This window comes from Filicampus tigris, chromosome 15, assembly GCF_054856515.1.
Source record: "Filicampus tigris isolate MCC_2025a chromosome 15, RoL_Ftig_1.0, whole genome shotgun sequence".
Classification (NCBI taxonomy): domain Eukaryota; kingdom Metazoa; phylum Chordata; class Actinopteri; order Syngnathiformes; family Syngnathidae; genus Filicampus; species Filicampus tigris.
In genome coordinates, this window is record NC_141231.1 from 14,374,617 (window position 1) to 14,395,215 (window position 20,599).

The window sequence follows — 20,599 nt, forward strand, 5'->3', positions numbered from 1 at the left end:
CTGAGTTTCTCCGCCAATGAATTGGCAGCAAAGGCTGGCCAGAGCGGGAAAAAAATAATCTGTGCTGTGGTGACCAAAGTATTACCGTTTCAAGGGAAAAATTGAAGCACAGCTCCAGTGTTAGCATGAGTTAATAGTGTTACCTACCACCTTTAGCTTCTGCTAATGTTAGAATAATGATGTTTGTAATTGTTCTGCATCCAAAACATTTAAAAAAAAAAATTCATCTTCCACATTCCAACTTTAAACCGATGAGCTCATTCAAGAAGTCTTGTAAACTATATTCTATGTTTCCTAAAACTCCATACTTATAAAATTCAAGAAATACTTTACATCACCCTCCTTCCACATTTCTTGACTGAATCCAACATCCCAGCTTCAACTTTCGCAGTCTACATTTCATTTATGACAATTCCATCCGCCATGAATATTTGCCACTGAGCAAAATTGGAACATTTGTTAAGATGCTAACTCTTATTGCTAAATTGCTGTAGGCTATTTATTTTTTTTTACATATTTTTTTTTTATTCTCGAGGTATTTTAACACAAACATCCCACAGACATTGAGGTTTAAATAACCATTTAAAGAACACCCTGTATGCAAAGAAAACCGACACGTTTCAAAGTGCTTGAGCGCAAAAATACCTTTATTAAGTATTTGCCTTTGTTTCTTGCATTTTACACTATCCATTTGCTGAAACAAAGGGCAACCTTTTCAAATCAAGTCTACAAAACAAAAATGGAATTAAATAGGTGGTGAGTTGAAGGGTTGGGTACTGAGTAAGTAAGTCCATTAAAAATCACGTTAGCAAATTAGTTTGTGTACTTACAAGTACAAGTTGCTCTCGTTTCACAATGTGGATTTTTGTAGAGGTCTTTCCAAACATGAATTGTTGACATTTGCGCTAAATCAAAGCTAATCACACACAAATTTGTTCTCCACACACACACACATACATACCTTTATGCCTACAGCTCATAAATACAATCGATCTGATATACAAACATTTGGATAGATTTTTGTTTTGTTTTGCACAAGGTGGTTCATGATTCCTGCCAGTCACAGCTCGCTCATGACATATTTGGACTTCAAAGTTGAGTCGTTTGATTGACGGGAGGACTTTTAAATAAATATGTGGAAACATGCAGCATCCTCACATCAATTCTGGTTCCTTTTAGGGCTGAGTGGGGGGGAGGGGAGGGGCGGGGACACATGACACAGCAGACAATGCACTACAATACAAGTGGTTCTCATATTGCCTCCAGAACATCATCGCGAGACCACTATATGAGAAAAAAAAAAAAAAAAAAAAAAAAAGTCCTTTCCAGAATAAGCCGCACGTTTAAGACACGAGAGGGAGAAGATAAACTGCTTGTGCTAACAGTAAAGCCGAGAGGAGTTTTTATTTGTACATTAAGTGATGCCCGTGTAATAGTTCTGCTTGAGAGAAAGAAAAGAAGAAGAAAAAAAAAAAAACAACAACAACAACGGGCGTGTTTAAAAAATAGACTTTCAGGAATTAAAGAGCGGCTGGGTCGTCCGTCGGGATGGAAAGCGGCACGTCACCTCCGCTCGGCGCTTATCAGCTCCCGGGTCGCCATCGTCTTGTTTGTTTTTTTTACGACGCGGTGGCATCCCCCCCGCTGATGCTTGCACACGTCTGTGGAAAGCACAAACACACGGACGATTTCACGAAACCGCGGCGAAAAAAAGACATTGTAAACGTTCTTACCTGTACTTGCTTATAAAAAGGCGCTGCTACCACCAACAGGTGCGTTTCTCAGGCCCGGATGACTCTGCAATGACATGCAAAAGTTAAGCTGCAGCCATAGTTACCGTATTTGAGGCCGAAAGAAAATACAAGAAAGAACTCACGTCAAAATAACGGATAGACAAGGCAAGCAAATGTTGGCATCATTCGTGGTTTTTAATGCACACTTTTAGTAACCATGCAAACTATGTGGAGGGTTAATGAAGCTGCGTGCGGTCATCACAACATATTGATGACCTGTCTCCAGCATGCTTCACTTTCGGGACCAATGGCTGTACAGTGTGCCTCGACTCTGACCAACGGCTCCCAAATACGGCTTTGCTTCTGACAAATGACGAACAGGTTGCACTCTTTGACCAGGGACTTCTCAGAATTCTTTACTCTCGTTTTTCACATCCGACCAGTGAGTACAAAAAAATGATTTTTAGTCGAACCGATGCCTTCCCACTAGCATACTTCAGACAATTCCTTTTCGCAGTTTCAAAATAAAATCCCCAAATTGATCATTTAAAAAGCATTTTCCATTTCAGAACCACATTTAATTGACCGATTTAAAAGACTCCAACTTCAATCTGTTCAGCTCACGCCTGTTCTTTTTTTCTTCTTCTAATTTTCAAACTAAAAAGCCGAAAATTAAGATTCTGAAAAAAAATCATTGACGATTTTAACCATTCCAGCTTTAATCAGTTCGATTCATCCAACTTCCAAAAACTGCATTCGTTTTGAAAACAAAATCCCCAAATTACGAACTTCTCATTACCACATTTCTTGACAGAGTAAAACTATTACAAATTCAAATAATTCAACTCATTCCTTTTCCCCCAAAAATAACTCAAAATAGAGAATTTTCCATTTGGATTTCTGTACCTCTAATTTCCACAATTTCTGACCCATTCTCATCATTTTAATTCTAAACTGTTCAGCTCATTCCTATTCTTAAAAAACAAACAAAACAAAAAATAATCACCATTAAAATGCCCTTATTTTTTTTTTTATTTACTCCCCATTCAATTTTTTGGACCAATTCAAATTATTCCAACTTGAAACTGTTCCACTCATTTACATTCAAAATAACGTCACATTTTCAAAATAAAAGCCAACAAGTTCGATTTTTTTTTCCCCCCACATCAATGTCCCATGTCTTCCCAGTACTCTTCATTGTTTTACTTGTGAATACTAAACATCCTTCACTCTCACCAATGCCTTCCCGGCATATTTCATTCAACCGCTAACTAGAGACTACCCAGCATGCCTCAGTCTGACCAATAACTACTCGCTCAAATAAATCCATTAAAATAATGCAGTCATTTAACTGTTGCCAAGAGTGTTCCCAGATGACACGTAATAATCCCAAAACAACAAATACGTCTTAATAGTAAAGTTAAAAAAAAAAAAAAAAAAAATCCAATGAATTTAATCATTTTTTTAACAACTTTCTCTCAGAAGTAGTTTATAATAAATGCTGGAGACAGCAATGCAGGCTGGTAAGCAGTCATATAATCGCACATTCGACATTTGGCCCAACTAGTGATGCAACAAGCAAGGGGCGAGCGGGCAGGCGACGGCGGAGCGGTTGAACACCTCATGAAAAAATAAAAAAATAAATAAACAAAACAAGGTACCTGGTTTAAATGCTGACTCACTTCGCGTGATAAAGAACTCATTGAGCTAGAACGTGACAGCTGAGGGCAGCGGGGAAGGAGAACAAACAAGAAAACAAAAACCACACAGCCTTATTAATCATCTCCCATGCATCGGGTTAAGTCGGCGCTGATGGCTGGCGCGAAGAACCGTGGAAATGATCGGCTTCGACAAGACATGAAGAGAATTTGGATTAAAGGGCGACACAGAGCGAGATTGATGAGCAAAGACTTGAAATGGACATGCTACCATTCCAGTACGCGCACCCACAAACGTGTCACCGGCTCGCTGGAGACGGGGGGTGGGGGGGTGGGGGGCGTATCATCTCACCTCTCCGGAGTGGGACCCGTCGAGGGCGGGAGGACCTTGCGGGGCGGGCGGTAACAGCGTCGGATTGAACATCTGAAAGGTTTTCAGAGCGATGTGCGTAAACGGCAGCTCGGGGGGTTCGGGTTCAAAACAGACGGGGCCGAAAGGATCGAATTTAACGCTGCTATGAACTAAATGAAGACGTAAAACAACACCGTGTTCAGAATCGCTCCCTGGTTTGGTACGACACTTGCCTTGTTATTTTTATTTTTTATTTTTTCAAATTTGAAACTTTAAAAGCGCATACCTGTGGAACGGAGCTGTTTGGTGACGTCTGCTCCCGATTGCCGCCTTCGCCGCCTTCTAGAGGTTGTTGATCTTTGCGAGTTACAGCAGAACGGTGGTCAAGCAACACTAATACACACACACTTCGCTCTCGCCGCAACCGGGTTTTTGTGTCGCATACCCGAACTAGGCACAAATAGGTTGGCGGGCATGGCCATCGGTGCGAGAGGTGCAAAGAGTTCCATAGGAGGAGCCGGAGCCATCCCGGCCGCTTTTGCACCTCCGCCGGGGTTCAGCACATCCACATATCTGCTTTTCAAGCCTGAGGAGGAAGCAGGAGAAAAAGACGGTCAATTGCATGACAGGAAAGGGGCGCTTCTGTGTGTAGTTGACATCTCACCAGCTCTCCTTGAGAACATGTTGACTGGGGGGCCGCTGCCCGGGGGTGCAGCGGGGCCCGGAGGAGCAGGCATGGAAGGCATCTTGGGGAACCCAGAGGGAGGCGGCGCAAGGGGTTTACTCTAAAAGGGCGGCAAAAAAAAAAAAAAAAATTGGGAGCACCCGCGACAAAGCGCCACACCTCAATAAACAGATAAGCAGTACAGACCTCTTCCTCGGGCTCGTTCAAGTCCACCCATTTCTGCTTCTTTTCGTCCCACACAATCTGACAAAGACGATGGCCGTCAACGCCGGTCGCAGACTTGAAACGAGTTTTGTCAACAACCGAGACTTACGGATTTGTTTTTGTCGTCCGGTAAGTGAGCCTCGTTCTTGCCCTTCCTGTAAAGCCAGGTGGTCAGCCAGCCCACACCGCCGCCACTCTGTGTGGAAATGAGACGGACCTCTAGTGAACAGTTATGATGTACCCTTCATTTTACTCAAGGTGAAATGAAATTCATCTGTAATCGTGATAATGCATTTTATGCTCATCTTGAAATGTTAATGACAGTCAAACATCTGGATTTTTTTTTTTTTTTTTTTTTAAATGAAACCTTTTTGGGAGAATCCTTCTTGGCTTTCTTGGTCTCCTCTTTGCGAGGCTGCTCGGGAATAGAAGGAGGCGGCGGAGACGCCTGCTTGACAGCCGAATTGCTCCTGTCGCGCCCGCCGGAGTGCGTTGAGGACTCTGAGGTGGTGCGGGAACGCCGTCCCGAGGCCTGAAAAAAAATCAATAAAATTAAAAAAAAAAAAAAATCAGCAAATGCGTTTCAGACAACAGGACGTCGCATGAGAAACGATACAGCTAGTGGTACAGAGCCGGTGTCTTTTCTTTTTGCTGTCAGATTTTTTTTTTTTTTCTCATTGTATTCATCTGCTTTCTTCAATTGGATTCATTGTTCAGCTGTAGTTTTCAAAAAAGAAATACAGCACGTCATTGTATAAAAACAACAGCAAACATAGAAGTCAATGCCGGGACTGCTTTTATAAACGAGAATTACCACACGTACTGATTTTGGAAAATTGGACATTTTTCCTCAATATTGTAATTGTGATTTTATGTGATTATTTTTTTTCAAAGTTCTCTGCTTACGCGTTTTAAATAAGAAACATTATTTGAGGCAAATTTAAATAGTAATATTATAGAACTTTACCCGTGAGTATTGCGTAGAAGAAAATAGAAGGATTTAAAAATGTGTTCAGCGCTGTAACAAGATCAGTGACCACTGAAAAATGTCAATTTAAAAATGACATTTTAATATCGGCCCGACAAAGTCACACGATTGATTGATTGATAAAATGTGATTCATTTTCAACCGCAATGACATTAGACGCTTGATCTCACGGCGTGGTTGCAGCCATTCCCCCCCCCCCCACAAACCCTCTCCTTTCCGATTGGAAAATCGCATTCGACTGTCGTTTTCGATCCCATCAATCACTCAGCCCTTCTCACGATTCAAAATCCGCTGTGCGGCCCATTTCAGGAGGGGAGAAACACCAACTCACCCGGTGCACGGAAGACTGCGACGTGGTCCTCGATCTCCTGCCAGGAGCCTGCGCGGAAAGATGGGAGTTTGAAAGTACTGCAAGTCAAGGAGGTGTTGAAAAAGACCCAAAAAGTTCTGACCAGCTGTGCCATGTGGTCATAGAAGTCCATCTGCGGCGCGAAGGAGCTTCGGTGCGGGGATACGGGTTGGTTGATTTGCATCTCCGGTGCCGTGCCCATGTGCCCCGGCGATGGCGGCACGTGCGGCGGCATCTGAGGCGGCGGGTGGCTCCCTTGCACCGGCGAATGGGGAACATGGGGCGGGGCCATGAAGGGGGGCGCCTGGCCCATGTGAGGGGGCGCCGGACCCGGCCGCTGGTGAGCCCCCGGGTACATTTCCGACTGCGTGGGCGGGGGTTGGAAGTGGGGGGGCGCATAGGCGGCGGGATCGTGCGGAGGGTAGACCGACAAGGGAACGTGGTCGGGTGGCCCGCTGGGTGGTACCGGGTAGAACTGCGGCATGTCACTGTGGGCTTGAGGGGGGGCCGTTCCGTCTTGGAGGATGGAGGTGGGGGCTAACGGAAAAGTGGGAGTGTTCTAATTCAGGACGGGGTTTAAAAAAAAAAAAAAAAAAAAAAAAAAAAAAAAAAGCAATACATTTATTACAGTGAGCCACAAACCTGGAGGCATGAGTTGTACTCCGTGCGGGGGAGGCCCAGGCAGCAATGAGCTCATCAATGGATTGTCGGGGCCGGGGCCATCGAACTCCAGCGTCATGTTGTAAGGTTCAGCCGGACTGGGCTGATCCAGGTCCGAGCTCGGGCTGCTGCTGGTGAATTGTGCGGGGCTCGTTCTGTCGTCAGTGTAGGTAACTGCCCCCGTCTAAAGGGGAATACATAGAGACAGTATGGGATTAGGAATTTTTTTTTGCTTTTTTTTTTTTTTTTTTTATTTGTCGTCCAAGCCACGCTTGTTGGAATGAATAATAAGCGTCGTCCCACTCACTTTGATCTGCCCATCCAGTTGTCTGAGCTGGATCAACCAATCAGGCTCATTGAACAACTCCTGCTCGGGCCTTTCTTTCAGTTGCGGGTCGAAGAATCGCAGCTTTTCCGACATCTGTCAAAATACACACATCAGTACTGCAAAGTAGTGACTTTTTTTTTTTTTTTTTTTTTCCCCCCCGGCTTCAACCCCTGCGGCCTAAAAAAAAAAAAAAAAAAAATGTTTTGCTTTATTTGTGGATTTTTTCAATCACCGAGTTTAGCTTGTGTTTCGTTAACTACTTCTTTAATACAATTAACTCTACATGCCGCATGACCGCCATAGTCAGGCTAAAGTGTACACAGAAGCTAAACACACATTATACTCGTGTGCTAAATACACAGACTATTAGAGTAAAATAGATTAAGAGACTAGTGATAGACCGATGTTTTTTTTCAGGCCCGATACCAATTAATAGTTGTCAAGGAGGCCGAAATCAAAACCTTTAAAAAAAAAAAAACAAATTAAAAAAATTATTCGTTGAAACGTATTTAAGCATGTTTATTGAACACATTTTCAGATTTGCATAATGTTAATTTATTCTTATTAGAAATGTTCGCCAATGTACATCTATGTTGTCATATTTGAACAAAAAGGGAGCTCCTTCGGGGTCCTTCAGCATGTCTTCAAAAGTTAAATGAAAACTTAAATAATAGCTCCATACAGTTTTCAACAGTAAAAAAAAAAAAAAAAAAAGTCATCCAAAATTTCAAAACGACAGAAATGTTAAAGTTTCAACTTATCTTTGTTTTGTTTTCAAACATAAACAAAAAGGTGTAGAGTGTTCCCGGGGTCGGTCGAATCTCTTAAAAAGTTACGGTGACGGAAAACGTCAATAAATAGTTCCTTGAAATTGACGTAGTTTTAAATTGATTTATCATCGGCCATCAGATTTTTTTTTTTTAAGTATTAAATTATTATTTTTTAGAGACCCGGGAAGGCGCTGACCTGAATGACTTGGCTAACGAATACGGGCGAGTAGCAGGATGGCTGCACGAGGACGGTCCGGGAGATGACTTCGCAGTAGTGGAATGCCTGAGCGCTCAAGCCCGCTTCAGCCAAACGGCTTGCATAGATCAACTTGAAGACCTAACAAGACGCATCCAAAGTCTGTGAACGGCACGGAAACTCACCGAGGACGCGCATTGGCCACGTGCCGCCTTGTTCGCACTGCCGAGAATCCTTTCAAGAAAATACCTGGAAATTGGGCAGGGAGCAAGGCTGGGAGCCCAGAGACTGTGCATACTCATAGGCTTCCGTCCTCTGGATTGCGTCATTGGTCGCAAAGTGGCACAAGGGTAAGCTGGAGTGAACATACAAAAATAGATTTGGCGTAAAAAAACGTTGACGTCGTGGGGGGGGGGGGATGATCGAACACAGAGAGCCGCATCGGTTCCTCGCCTGTGGTTGGAGCCGATCAGAACCAGCTTGGTGCTCTTCTTGGTGTAAACGCCCAGATCCACCTGAGCCATTAAGTAGCAGAAGTGCGCCGCGTCAATCAGCCCCTTTGAAGCTAACACAAACACAAACACTTCTTATTGCCGTGCTGATGGGTGCAAAATGCGTCCAGTTGGGAGTTCCCGCCTACCAAGAGTATCTCCCATGGTGGTGATAGTGCGAGAGTCCAGGTCCAAAGTGTGCGTGAGGTTAGACAACACCATGGCCAGGTGAGGGCGCCAGTCACCCCACTTCTCTTCTCCGCAGCACTGCGCAAAAACACCAGACACGTCAAGTGTAACAAAAACAACGATTTGACACCTGTATGCCGAAAATATGCCATCCATTGTAATTTATACTACAAAGTAGGGTTGGGAACGATAAACGTTTTTTCGATGCATCGTTTGGTGTATTATAAAGATTCTGAATCGATTCATAGGTGTTAATAATCAATATTTAATGTTTTTGTTAAACGATTAAAAGCACGCGCAAGCCATTCCGTGCGTTTGTACGCGAGATGTCCGCGCTAGGCTAAGCTAACACTCGACAAGATGGCGGAACAAGCAAAACCTCATACGAGCGCAGCCAAAGTGTGAAATCTTCGCTTTGCGAGTTTTTTATTTTTAAAAAAAAAAGAAAAAAAAAAGGGGACCAGTGTTTTACATGGACCGTAAAATGCAAGCCAACGTAGTGATGCCTCGTAAAATCGAATTGAATCATAGGCCTCTGAATCGGAATAAATTCGAAACGCGGGCATCTGAATCGGATCGAATCGTGAGGTACCCATCGATTCCCAACCCTACTACATACAGTTAAATTAAAAAATAACTTACAGTAGCTGATGCAGGCATCCTGCCCGACATGAGTTGGTAGACCGTCTGGAGAGGGTCATTGATTGGCAAGCTGTTGGCAAACCTGTGAAACAGATGGGGAGGGGGGGTGACTAATCGATGGAATAATAGCTCTGAATTATGAAATAATAATGCCGAACTCATGTGCCTCAATATGTGTCCTGCAAAAAAGGCAAAGGTGAGATCGTAGTCACCTTGTCATGACGCGCGCATGCGTCCTGTTATCCATCTTACTGGCCAGCAGGAGGGCGTGACCCCACAGACCTCCTTTCATAGCCGCTTCGAGCGCATCCTGTCAAGAATCGGAAAAAGACGCCCCGTTTCAGATGGCGCGTGGAGAAAAAAAAAGCAGACCGCATCAAGGGGTTAGCTCTGACCTTCTTGCGACCGAACAGCAGCAGCTCCCGGAAGCGTTCCGTTTCTTTTCCGACATTTTCCGGGACCGTCATGAAGGTGTCCGACAGGAGGGACAGCGGCCCGGCCCCCGGCTCCTCCTCCGCTCTGGCCAGCGGCTCGTTGTTGAAATCGATCAGGTTCGCTTCGTTTGGACTCTTGCCCGGCAGCCACACGGAACGGTGCTCCTTCAGCAACAGGTCGGCGATGTCGGTGCCTACCACGGTCTGGGGGATATAAATGTTACGTTGGGAGACATGGCATGACACTAACTGTATTTTTTCGCCCTTTCTGTTAAACCTTCATTTGCAATTCGGCGGCGGCGCCATACTCGTCCGCTCCTCCGGTGAAATTCTCTGAAAATCATCTTATCAAATGATCTGCAAGCCATTTATTTTTAAGGAAATATAAGATGAGTTTAAAATGATGCATTTTTTTGTTTTAATCATAGTATTGGCTGAATTTAAGTTTTAAACTATTAATATAGGCATTCAGAAACAATTATCGGCGGAGTGTCTATAAGTAACTAATTTCCGCTGGGTCGACTACGACAACCTTACCCCGTTCTGTCTACACAGCAGCACGATGAAGTCCCAAAGTAGGCGGGCGGAGTCTCTGTCTAAGAGGTTGTTGTCATGGGAACATGCCAGCGCCTTGTTCTGGGAGAACTTGATCACATCCACCTTGTGGGTCTCCTCCCTAAAGGCGGTGACGTCAAACGTTAGGGGGGAAAAAAAAGGTAACGGGAAAAAAAAAAAAAAAAAAAAGAACAAAACAAAACAGAAACGACCAAAACACTTACTTAACAAGCGGCCCAGGGAAAGCTCGTAGCTCTTCCTGATCCAAAGTGTTCTGCAGCATTGTCTGAAAAGTCCACATTAACCAATTTTCAACGGCAAACTGCACCAAAACAACACAAAACATTTCTTCCAATTTTCAGTGACATACTAAGATTAAAACAACAACGTACCTCCAAGTTGTGAATATCAACAAGGGCAGGCTGTCCCGCTGAGGGAAGATTGGGCAGAACTTGGACGAGATGACCACCGGGCCCAAAGCGGGCGCAACGGTGGGGCATGGTGAACTTCTCCGGGGTGGCCGGACGAGGCGGCGCTAGAAGGAAAATGTTGCTCACGTAAGAGAGAGATATAGAGAGAGAGAGAGAGATATAGAGAGAGAGAGATATAGAGAGAGAGATATAGAGAGAGAGATATAGAGAGAGAGATATAGAGAGAGAGATATAGAGAGAGAGATATAGAGAGAGAGATATAGAGAGAGAGATATAGAGAGAGAGATATAGAGAGAGAGATATAGAGATATATATAGAGAGAGAGAGAGAGATAGAGAGAGATATAGAGAGAGAGATATAGAGAGAGAGATATAGAGAGAGAGATATAGAGAGAGAGATATAGAGAGAGATAGAGAGAGAGATAGAGATATAGAGAGAGATAGAGAGAGAGATAGAGATAGAGAGAGAGATAGAGATAGAGAGAGATAGAGAGAGATAGAGAGAGAGAGAGATAGAGATAGAGAGAGAGAGAGAGAGATAGAGAGAGAGAGAGAGAGATAGAGAGAGATAGAGATAGAGAGAGAGAGAGATAGATAGAGAGAGATAGAGATAGAGAGATAGAGATAGAGAGAGATAGATAGAGAGAGAGAGATAGAGAGAGATAGATAGAGATAGATAGATAGAGATAGATAGAGATAGATAGAGATAGATAGATAGAGATAGATAGAGATAGATAGAGATAGATAGAGATAGATAGAGATAGATAGAGATAGATAGAGAGATAGATAGAGATAGAGAGATAGATAGAGATAGATAGAGAGATAGAGATAGATAGAGAGATAGAGAGATAGAGAGATAGATAGATAGAGAGACAGAGAGATAGAGATAGATAGATAGAGAGATAGAGATAGAGAGATAGAGATAGAGAGAGATAGAGATAGAGAGAGAGACAGTGTGTAGTCTTGTAGTCTTTCTGCAAGACGCTATGCTCACGCTGTTCCGGGGAGATCCAGGTGCCGTCTGCCGTGTACTCAGAGGGATAGAGGTACTGGCCGTAGTTCTGGGACGCGTCGGTCTGGTTTGGGTACTGCCCATAGGAGTAGTCCACAGCCAGCGTGGACGATGTGGCATCGTAGACAGCCGACACCAAGTCTGGCTGGCTCCTGTAAACTTGACTCTGCAAGTGTGAGGCCAGGACGATATTTTTTGTTAAGTCAGATTTCAAAATCTCAAAACTCTCCTGACACAGCAAACAAAAAAACGTCCCAAAAAGATACAGGAAATCAAAACGAAGACTGATCTGTAACGTCCACTGAGATAATGAGCTAAACTCCTCCACAGTCGTCAGGCATATTATCCAGATGAATACTGGTCTAAATCCAGATCATTCCAATTTTGACATGTAGGGGGCAGTCCATTTTCCTACTCAGCACTTGTTGGGTGCCAGTGCATCTGCATGTTAGTGTAATTGAATATTATTGATCAGTTTTCAAAATAAAATGGATAGATTTAACATTTGTACTTTGAACAATGAATACGCAGAAGAAGATAAACAATCAAATGAAAAAAAAAAAAAAAACATACAAACTGCAGCTTGTAGCGAACCTGTTTTTACCCTTTACCGTACTCCATCATCAATATTATTTATATGACCATGAATGGGAAAAAAAAGATGTTGCTATCAGTTTTTTAAATTGTATTTTGTCATGTCATTAATAAGTATAAGGTGCCTTCTGTTACATTAATTCATTAATTCTATGATTTTTTTTTTGTATTATTATTGTAAACCATTGTTGGTATACGCAACGCAGCATTGTATTTTATTTGGTGAATTAGGGGGAGGATATCCATAAGTTCTTTGAACTTCAACCTACTCCTTTTGCGTTTCAATGGTAATTTTATTTTGAAACTTGTGCATTTTGTTTTAAACGTGATGCTCAACTAAAAAAAATAAAAAAATAAATAAATACAAAATATTACATTACACTATCAGCTATTGAGCGAGTGGAGTTTGCCCTCTCAAGTTCTCAGCGGCTCATTTGTGATAAGTGAATAATTGTCAGACCCATTCAGTGAAAAAAAAAAAAATGTACCTGTTGGGACCTTGAGCTGAAGCTGCTGCGTCTGCTGTGGTGGCTATGAGAGCTGTGCGCGCTGTGAGTCGACTGCTCGCTGTGTACGCTGCGGCGGTCAAAGTCGTCGTTGTACGCGTCGCCACCGCGCCGGCGGTAGTCGTCGTCGAAGCTGCTATCGTAACCGGGGTAGTAGCGCCACTGGTCATCGCAGCCTTCTTTCCTGTAAGAAATATCTTTGCTTTTATATCGGCGAGCCGCTGTCGCTCGAAAGCAAAGCTTCAGCACGTTTTGCTCGATATACCTGGCGGGGTACATTTGTTGATTATAGTAGTTGTCCCTGCTTCTGTATGCATCATCATACGTGGACCAATACGACTGATCATAGTATCCTCTGTATCGGGGGTCATATTGTCCATAGTATCCTATGGGAACGAGAAGTTGATTTTTTTTTATTAGATACACACTTGCGGGATATTCTTTTTTTTTCCCTCCATAATTCTTCATACCCGCATAATCATAGTGCTTGCCGTAATTTGCATAATATTCATCGTAGGCACTTCGGTTGGCTCTGTGATAGTCGTCAGGATAGCCTTGCCTTAGGGAGGAGGAACGCAACGGGACAAAGCTCAAGCACAAACGTTATGCAAGGCAATATTCTGAAATTGAAACTCAGGTCCGCACGGGACCGTCGCGCTGACCTGGATGGGGGCCGGTCGGAATACTGACTGGCGCTGGAGCTGGGTCGCTCCGGCTGAGGCTCTCGGTACTGATAGTTTGGGTCGCGGTAGGCTGGGTTGGGGCCCTCGTACCTGCCGTACCAAGGATCTCCTCTGCTTCTGTATGGTCCCTCCTGAGGAGAAAACAAGAATCCCACATTTTTTTTTTTTTTTTTTTTTTAAATTCCACAAAAAGTCATACTTTTCGATACCTGCAAAACGAGCAATAAAGAAATCCCTTCGCAGCCATACCTGATAATACTGCTGAGCTCTCGGATCCCCGGGTGGGTAGGGACCAGGAGGATATGGCGCTCGCCCGTCGGTGTACTCTCCATAGTTTCCATAATAGCCTCCGTACATCTGGCCCGGCGCGGGATGCGGGGGCCCGTAGCCCTGCTGGCTGCCAGCGGAAGAGGGCGGCCGGGGCGGCTCTGCGGGAGCCTGCTGGGAAGAACCCGGAGGGAGCGGCCCCGGAGGGAGCGGCCCCGGAGGGAGCGGCCCCGGAGGGAGCGGCCCCGGAGGAACGCTTGAAGGAGCAGGACCTTGCATCTGGGCCGGATACTGGCCATGGGAAGGCTGCGCTCCCCTTACGGGTAAAGCGACATCACCTTGGCCCTGCGCCGTGGCATTTGCCTCTGAGATCCTCGCGGGGTTTGGTTGGGGCTGCTGAGCGTTTACGCAAGGAGTCATCGGGGCCCCCGCGTTTGACGAGGAGGCCGGCGTGACCTGGGGGCCCGATGACAACGGAGCGGTCGGGACCGGTGGAGCGGACGGCGATGAAACTGGCGGGACCGTTGGAGCAGATGATAAAGACGCCGGCGTGACCTGCGGCGTAGCTGGAGGGCCTGATGTCGAAACAGGAGCGTTCCTGTCCGTTCTTAGCCCTTGTTGCGCATCTTTGGTGACCTGCATGTAAAATCCGTTACTAGACTGCGGAGACTCGTGCAAAGCAGAAGGATGGCCGGATGCTTGATTTTGGCTCTGTGATTGGTGCATAGAAAAATCAAGGAGTTCATAATTTGAGGGCTGATTGTGATTGGTGACAGAAGAAGCTGCAAGAGAAGTCGGCGGATTAACCGGGAGAGCAAAGTCGGTGGGGTCTCCACCCGACGAATGATCACGAGAAAAAGAGGGGCGGGCCGGGCGGGTGTGCGCCGAAGCGATTCCGGAAGATGCTGCTTCGGCACTTTCTCGAGTCAGATTAAGCGGGACTGGATTTGAGGTGAGAGCAGGTGGTCCAAGTGGATTCTGATTGGGGGAAAAAACAGGCGCACGGGGGGATATATTGGCACCCTGTCCGAGTGTTCTCACAGGGGGTGCGCTTACACTGGCACTTTGGGCAAAAGTACTGGGGGGGATCACGCAGTTGGACACGGGCGGTGCAATCAGAACAGGCTGCTGGAGCGATTCAGACACAAGGAGAGACGCGTAGCCCAGATTGCCCTGAGACTCAGCCGTGTCAACCTCACTCACCTTCGGCGGGTTCTCTAAGTTCTCCGAATTTTGCGGCGGGATTCTCTGAGGAGGATGAAGATCCAGCGGGCCATCCTCCGGAGGCTGTATGACATCTGCGCTGGGCTCCCTGAGTGGAGCCAGAACAGTCGGGGCAGCGGGCGCCAAGACAATGCTAGCGGCCAAGCTGGAAGGATCACCCTGGGCCCACAAAGTCGTGGCAGGGCTCTCACAGGGACGACTGGCGCCAAAGGCACGCGATGACGGTCGGGAGTGAGACTGAACCACGGGGTTGGGCAGGTGAGGCGCACCAATAGGCAGCGGGTGACCTGGCCCGTAAATATTTTCCATGTTATCAGGTGGCTGCTCCAGATTGCCCGGCGTAGGATCCGCGCTACCTTCGGCCACCATTTTGGCTCTATCGACCTCAGCGGGGCGCACCCCTACCGAGTGTGATCGGACGGGCTCGAACGAGCTGTTAGCACTGGCCTGGAAGGTGCCTGTCGGTTTTGGGGGGCTGGGCGTGGTGGGCCAGGTTTGCTCCGAAGTGCCTGGCAGCGCGGCCGCTTCTGCAGCCGGGTAAGAGTCGATCTGTTCAAAGTAGCCTCCGGCAGCAGCGACGGCGGCGGGGGGCGAGTTAGCATCCTCGGCGAGGCGCGGGCTTTCCTGCTGAATGAAGGTGCCGACGTGGTGTCGACGGCCGGCAGGCCCGCTCCCGTGACTCATGCTACTGTAGTTTGATGAGGCGCTGGCCGATCTCATTGGTCTGGGAATGGAATCCGGAGTCTCCAGGTTGGGGCCCGTTTCATAGGTGTCCACTCCGTGGGCTGCAGGTAGCCCAGGAGGACTCCCATGAATTTCACTGGGCAACACTTCCTGGTTCGGGACACACTCCAAATTCTCAACATGGTCATACTGGGACTCGGGGGGATTTGGACTCCTCCCTTGTAATGCGGCGTTTCCGTCGTTCATATACGGTATGTGCGAATGGTCCTGAAAACGAGATCCTTGGTTATCAAAAGGAACATCTGCCGGAACATTGGGGGCCGGTGGCGCAATTTGCGGAATACTCGGAGGCTGCGAGGACTCAGGAACACCGTTAAGGACCTTTTTCCGCTCTCCGGCTAAGGTTTCCTCGTTTCCTACATCATCGTTGAAAAACATGGAGAGTGTACCGGAATCTTGGGCATAGGCAGCTGCCGCAGAGGCAGAGTCATGCTGGGGACCCGTGTCGGGTACACGAGGAGATCCAGAATCTGACTCAGGCTGCAAGTGTGCCGGGGCGGTCCCCATTTGGTGGTAGGCTGGGTCCTGTGGCGCTTGACCGAACCACGCGTCTTGCGGGGCAGAGGTCTGCATGAAGTAGCCCTGGTGTTGGAAATGGGAGTTATGCTGTTGGGTCGTATGTGGTCCGGCCCAATGTGAGCTGGGGGTATTCCCGCGGTTCTGGTGTGGAATAGGATTCGGCATCTGGGGATGCCCAAATTGTGTCGGAGGGGTAGGGGCGTTCGAAGGGTACATCTGGGCCTGCGGCTGTGTATTAAAAGGCTGTTGCGGAGGGTCACTCGTCGGCTGAAAATAGTTCTGAACGGATGGAGGGCGACTTCCGTGATCGGAGGCCCTTTGGGAAGAGGAGACGGCAGGAGGCACTGGCTGGAAGGGGACCGGCTGAGGAGGAGACCGCGCGGGGAGTTCCTGATTAAATGTCTGACTTGGTACTGGGGCTGACGGCATGGATGGCGGTTCCGCGGCCGACGGACGCTCTCTCGAGTTCAAGTAACCTTGTTCGGATTGCGATGGTGCGAATTCCGTACGGACCTCGGCTGCGGCCGAACCGTGAGGGCTGAACATGGGCACGGCTGGCAGAGAGGAAGGCGGGAAGCCAGATGGAGCAGCTGGGACGCCCCCCAGCGTCGGCGGTTGCGGTGGCAGACTTGGGCCTGCCAGCGTGGAGGTGGAATCGGGTGGGGCTTGTGTGAGCAGAGAGTTGCTGTACGGTACCGGGACCCCCCCGGCAACCATAGGAGGCGGGGCTCGAACAAAACCAAACGGGTCCGTCATGGGTTGGCTGGAGGGCGGCATTGAAGCATTAGCTGCTGCCGTATGCTTGAGAGGCCTGGTCCTGCGGAACATATTCGGCCCGGAAGGGGGAGGCGGCCCGGAGGCTCCCGGGGGTCCAGTCCGAGGAGGGGGCTGCATGGCAGCGGAGGCGTGACGATCAAGTCGATCCAGAAGATCTCACAGAAGAAATTGAAATCAGTCGTAGCTGGATGGAGAAAGAACAGGCAGTTGACAAACGGCAACAGGTGGACGTTACCACACCTATGTTTGCGCAGTAGCCTGTGATGCTGTTAAATCAAACTGTACAACGTGGCACCTGGCAAAGCACACCCTGGACTGGTCATCAGCCAATCACTTGCCGCATAAAGACAAACAACCATTTGTCGTCTTAAATTGTCCATTGGTGTGAATCTGAGCGTGAGTGTCTGCTGTAGACTCGACACTCGACTTCTACCCCCAAAACTCATCCCAGTTTGATTAAAGACTCGAAAGCCCAGATCTCACCGAGAAGCCAACGCTAGCAAACGTAGCGAATGTGGGGTTTCATAGGGGTTCGTAAAACGTTGCAAGCATCTTTGCGAACAGTTTTACTTGTCGCAACCGTTATTTAGCGAATCCATTGTTTTGCTAACTGTGACGAGTGTTTGCAAAATTGTTGGAAGCATTACTAAGACGCCTCGCCAAAGATTTTTTTTTTTTGACAATGCGAGAGACCGCGTGACCATAATTCTATGTTGACGCATTCACCACTTAGTGAAATATCAGCACCCATTCTTCACATTGATCAGACATGCCAGGTGAAACAAGGCGCAAAGACCAAAGCAACGAGGAGTCTGCTACATCTGGGTGAGCTTAAGAAAACAAATAGCAAAGGAGAATGAAGCAGTTTGTGAAAGACAAATGGCTGGCCTGCACCAACCTTTAAGTAATAACGTTTTTTTAAAGCTTCACGTGTTACACATAATTCATTTCCATATTACCGAAAACCATTTTAGATGTCGATAACGACAGAGGCGAAACGATGATTTTTGCCAACATTTGTCAGAAAAGTTGACAAATCCAACATTCCGCTCAGTGAGATACCACCTTAAATTGAGTCCAGGGTGCCCCACTCTCACCATAGGTCTGCTTGGGTTAAGGTCTTTTAACTGTGAATGCTCGTTTGTCTATATAAACCCTGGGGACCAGACCAGGGTGTCGCTGGCCTTATGCTGCATGAACAAGTCAGGCTCAATCGATCGAACGATGATAATAAGGAAAATGGATGAAAGCGGGTTAATATCTTTACTACAATTACATCATGTCATTCTAGAATAAACGCCCCTCAGTTGGCCTGATGGCCACAAAATTTCGCACAGTTAGCCTCTTATCAGCCGCCACTTGTTGAAAATGGAGCCACTCGAATATTCCTCCTTGCATACATTATTAAGTAGCAAAACGTCACCTTCCCGAAAGGAGTTCTTGTTATTTACTCCCCAGATTAAACCCCCTCAGCATGTCCTTAACACCATAACTAGCAAAACACGGCACTCCAAAGTCGCCGGAAGATGCCTGAATTCTCGACTCGCGAACGGCCCTTCTCGAAACTTCCTTCCTTGCAAATTCTCAATCGACGAGGTCTCTCCGGCGAGCCGTCCCGAGTCGCTTGTCACCCGGCGATTGCATTTTTAAACCAAGGTCCACTACCCCCAATGTGCTAACGTTAGCATTCGGGAGCTCCTTAGCATCGCCGCTAGCTAGCCTGTGCTAACAGAAGGGAGGGGAGGGGGGTTCACTTAAGCTTTCCGCGTCAAACCGGGGGATTAAACTCTGAAATGAACGGTTTTGTTGTTGTGTGTACGTATGTGGGTACGATCGTCGGGCGGTATAAAACGTACACAGAGAAAAGGTAAAGTCTTACAAATGCGCAGGACAGCGAGTTTGACACACCGCCACCATCTTCAATGGCCACATCCTACTAGGCTACGTGTACAAGCGGCGTCACCGGCCAAACAACAGTTACTTCCTCACGGCGAGCGGGGGGCCAACTTGTTCTTTTAAAGGGGACATACTGTATTGAATGAGGACAAGATCACCACAGTGGCCTACTACAGTGCTTCTCAAAGTAAGTATAATCTAAAACGAGCTGGAGGTTGTATTTTATTCCTAACATTAGTGTAGCATTTGGTATCGTTGAAAGCCAAAGCCTCGTCGGTTAATGCACTTGCAAATAGACCAATTAGGGGATTCATGCACGTTTTGTTTTTATAAATATTTTGAAGGTAACAGCTGAAAACCTTTGTGAGACTGAGCATTAACCTAAACAGTTTCAGTTTTTCAGAGTTCCTTTTTCAGAGTGGCTTAAAAGGGACACATAAACGCAACACTTTGGTTTTTGCTCCCATTTTTTAATGAGATTAACTAAAAGGTCTAAAACGTTTTCCACATACAGAATATCACAATTTCTCTCGAATATTGTTCGCAAACCAGTATAAATCTGTGATAGTGAGTACTTCTACTTTCTCAAGATAATCCAAGCCGCCTCACTGATGTGCCATATCAAGATGCTGTTTAGACACCACGATTAGTGCACAGGTGTGCCTTAGACTTCCCACAACAAAAGGCATCTCTGAAAGGCAGACAAATAAAGAAAAAATATCAAATAAAATCAACAGACACACACACACGCACAGCGTGGTGATCGAGGAAATAAAAACAAAATGGGGCACATGTAATGGCATGTGGGAACAACAGTACCCTGGTGGGAGCATCCGTGGGACCGAAAGGTATACAAAACTTTTTTTTTTTTATGTTTATTTTGTTTGGCTGCGTTGTCTCCCGGCTGGGAACACCTCAGGATTCCACCGGAAAAAAAAATGGGCAGAGGGAAATCTGCACTATGTATGGATAACCTGCCCTTAAGCAGTGATTATTTCGCATACCACTAGAGGGAGCTTGCGTACCATTAGATACGTGAAGCACCACACTTTGAAAATTAGTATTTTTGTGGTACTGCCGTGACCCCCGTGAGGATAAGCGGTTCGAATAATGGATGGATGGATGCCGCGTGGAGTTTGCATGTTGTTCCTGAGGGTGTCCACCGCGTACTCTGGCTTCCTTTAATCCATTAATTCTGTATTGTATGAATAAATAGTGCATGATCCTTGCAAAGAAAGTGGAGGGATTGGATTTTTGTAGCGTGTGTGTGTGTATTGTCTACCTGCCTCTTTACAGAAGAGGTATATTTTAATATTTTGGCAGTCAAAACTCCAAGGAGGCCTCCCGACTATCAGTTAGATCTCTCGTGCTTTGTTCTAATGATGCAGACTCGCTGAACAATGGCAGTGGAGTGAGTTCTCAGCTTTGGCAGGTGTATGATGGCCGAGATAGGGCTAGTCACTTGTGTTGAAGGCGTGATAGGACTGTGTATAGGTGTATAGATGTGGGCTTTACTGTCTTTGCAGGATGCGCAGATCAGGGTACTATCAGGGCTCATCATATCAGTGCATCACAAAGAACAACAGTCCACTATGGGTTCTTATACACACGGTACAGCCGGGGTGAAATTTCAGGATCAACAAAAATGCAGTACAGTATTAGCTTTACAGTTGATGTTAGCTCAGTTATGGCTAGTGATTGTCAAAGCAGAGT

The 20,599-nt window shown here is 46.5% G+C and overlaps 2 protein-coding genes across 6 annotated transcripts in view; one reads left to right on the top strand and one right to left on the bottom strand.

Moving 5' to 3' along the window:
* Nucleotides 1-629: 629 nt before the first annotated feature.
* sec16a (SEC16 homolog A, endoplasmic reticulum export factor) lies at nucleotides 630-18,970 on the bottom strand. 5 transcript variants are annotated; one of them, XM_086053049.1, is made up of 32 exons: nucleotides 18,870-18,970; nucleotides 14,930-17,174; nucleotides 13,709-14,362; nucleotides 13,439-13,590; nucleotides 13,247-13,335; nucleotides 13,042-13,162; nucleotides 12,759-12,960; nucleotides 11,659-11,842; nucleotides 10,627-10,769; nucleotides 10,459-10,520; nucleotides 10,217-10,355; nucleotides 9,641-9,883; nucleotides 9,458-9,555; nucleotides 9,246-9,327; nucleotides 8,564-8,681; nucleotides 8,377-8,488; nucleotides 8,173-8,278; nucleotides 7,924-8,064; nucleotides 6,937-7,050; nucleotides 6,612-6,813; nucleotides 6,073-6,506; nucleotides 5,952-5,999; nucleotides 5,000-5,164; nucleotides 4,742-4,828; nucleotides 4,615-4,671; nucleotides 4,408-4,528; nucleotides 4,189-4,329; nucleotides 4,030-4,100; nucleotides 3,744-3,815; nucleotides 3,395-3,454; nucleotides 1,734-1,797; nucleotides 630-1,661 (listed from the first exon to the last, which is right to left on the bottom strand). In XM_086053049.1, exons 2-31 carry the CDS (start codon nucleotides 17,105-17,107, stop codon nucleotides 1,744-1,746), a joined length of 6,450 nt encoding a protein of 2,149 aa, XP_085909175.1. In that variant the 5' UTR covers nucleotides 17,108-17,174; nucleotides 18,870-18,970; the 3' UTR covers nucleotides 630-1,661; nucleotides 1,734-1,743. The 5 variants fall into 5 exon arrangements, with proteins under 5 accessions (XP_085909175.1, XP_085909171.1, XP_085909172.1 ...); XM_086053045.1 differs by having other exon boundaries at nucleotides 13,709-17,174; XM_086053046.1 differs by having other exon boundaries at nucleotides 13,709-17,174; nucleotides 18,847-18,912.
* An 8-nt stretch (nucleotides 18,971-18,978) lies between these two features.
* The window catches only part of notch1a (notch receptor 1a), a 44,787-nt gene continuing 43,166 nt past the window's right edge, over nucleotides 18,979-20,599 (top strand). The window contains exon 1 of the mRNA XM_086053065.1: nucleotides 18,979-19,073. The gene's annotated coding sequence lies outside the window, so the exon portion shown is untranslated. The remainder of the gene's footprint in view (nucleotides 19,074-20,599) is intronic.

Excerpts from the sequence above, each read along its gene's own strand:
- sec16a (XM_086053045.1), bottom strand. The coding sequence starts at position 17,107 with ATGCAGCCCCCTCCTCGGACTGGACCCCCGGGAGCCTCCGGGCCGCCT. Across the intron at positions 10,356-10,458 it reads TTCCCTGGGCCGCTTGTTAA|GGAGGAGACCCACAAGGTGG; the intron begins GTAAGTGTTTTG and ends CACCGCCTTTAG. Across the intron at positions 5,165-5,951 it reads CGCAGTCTTCCGTGCACCGG|GCCTCGGGACGGCGTTCCCG; the intron begins GTGAGTTGGTGT and ends ATTTTTTTTCAG.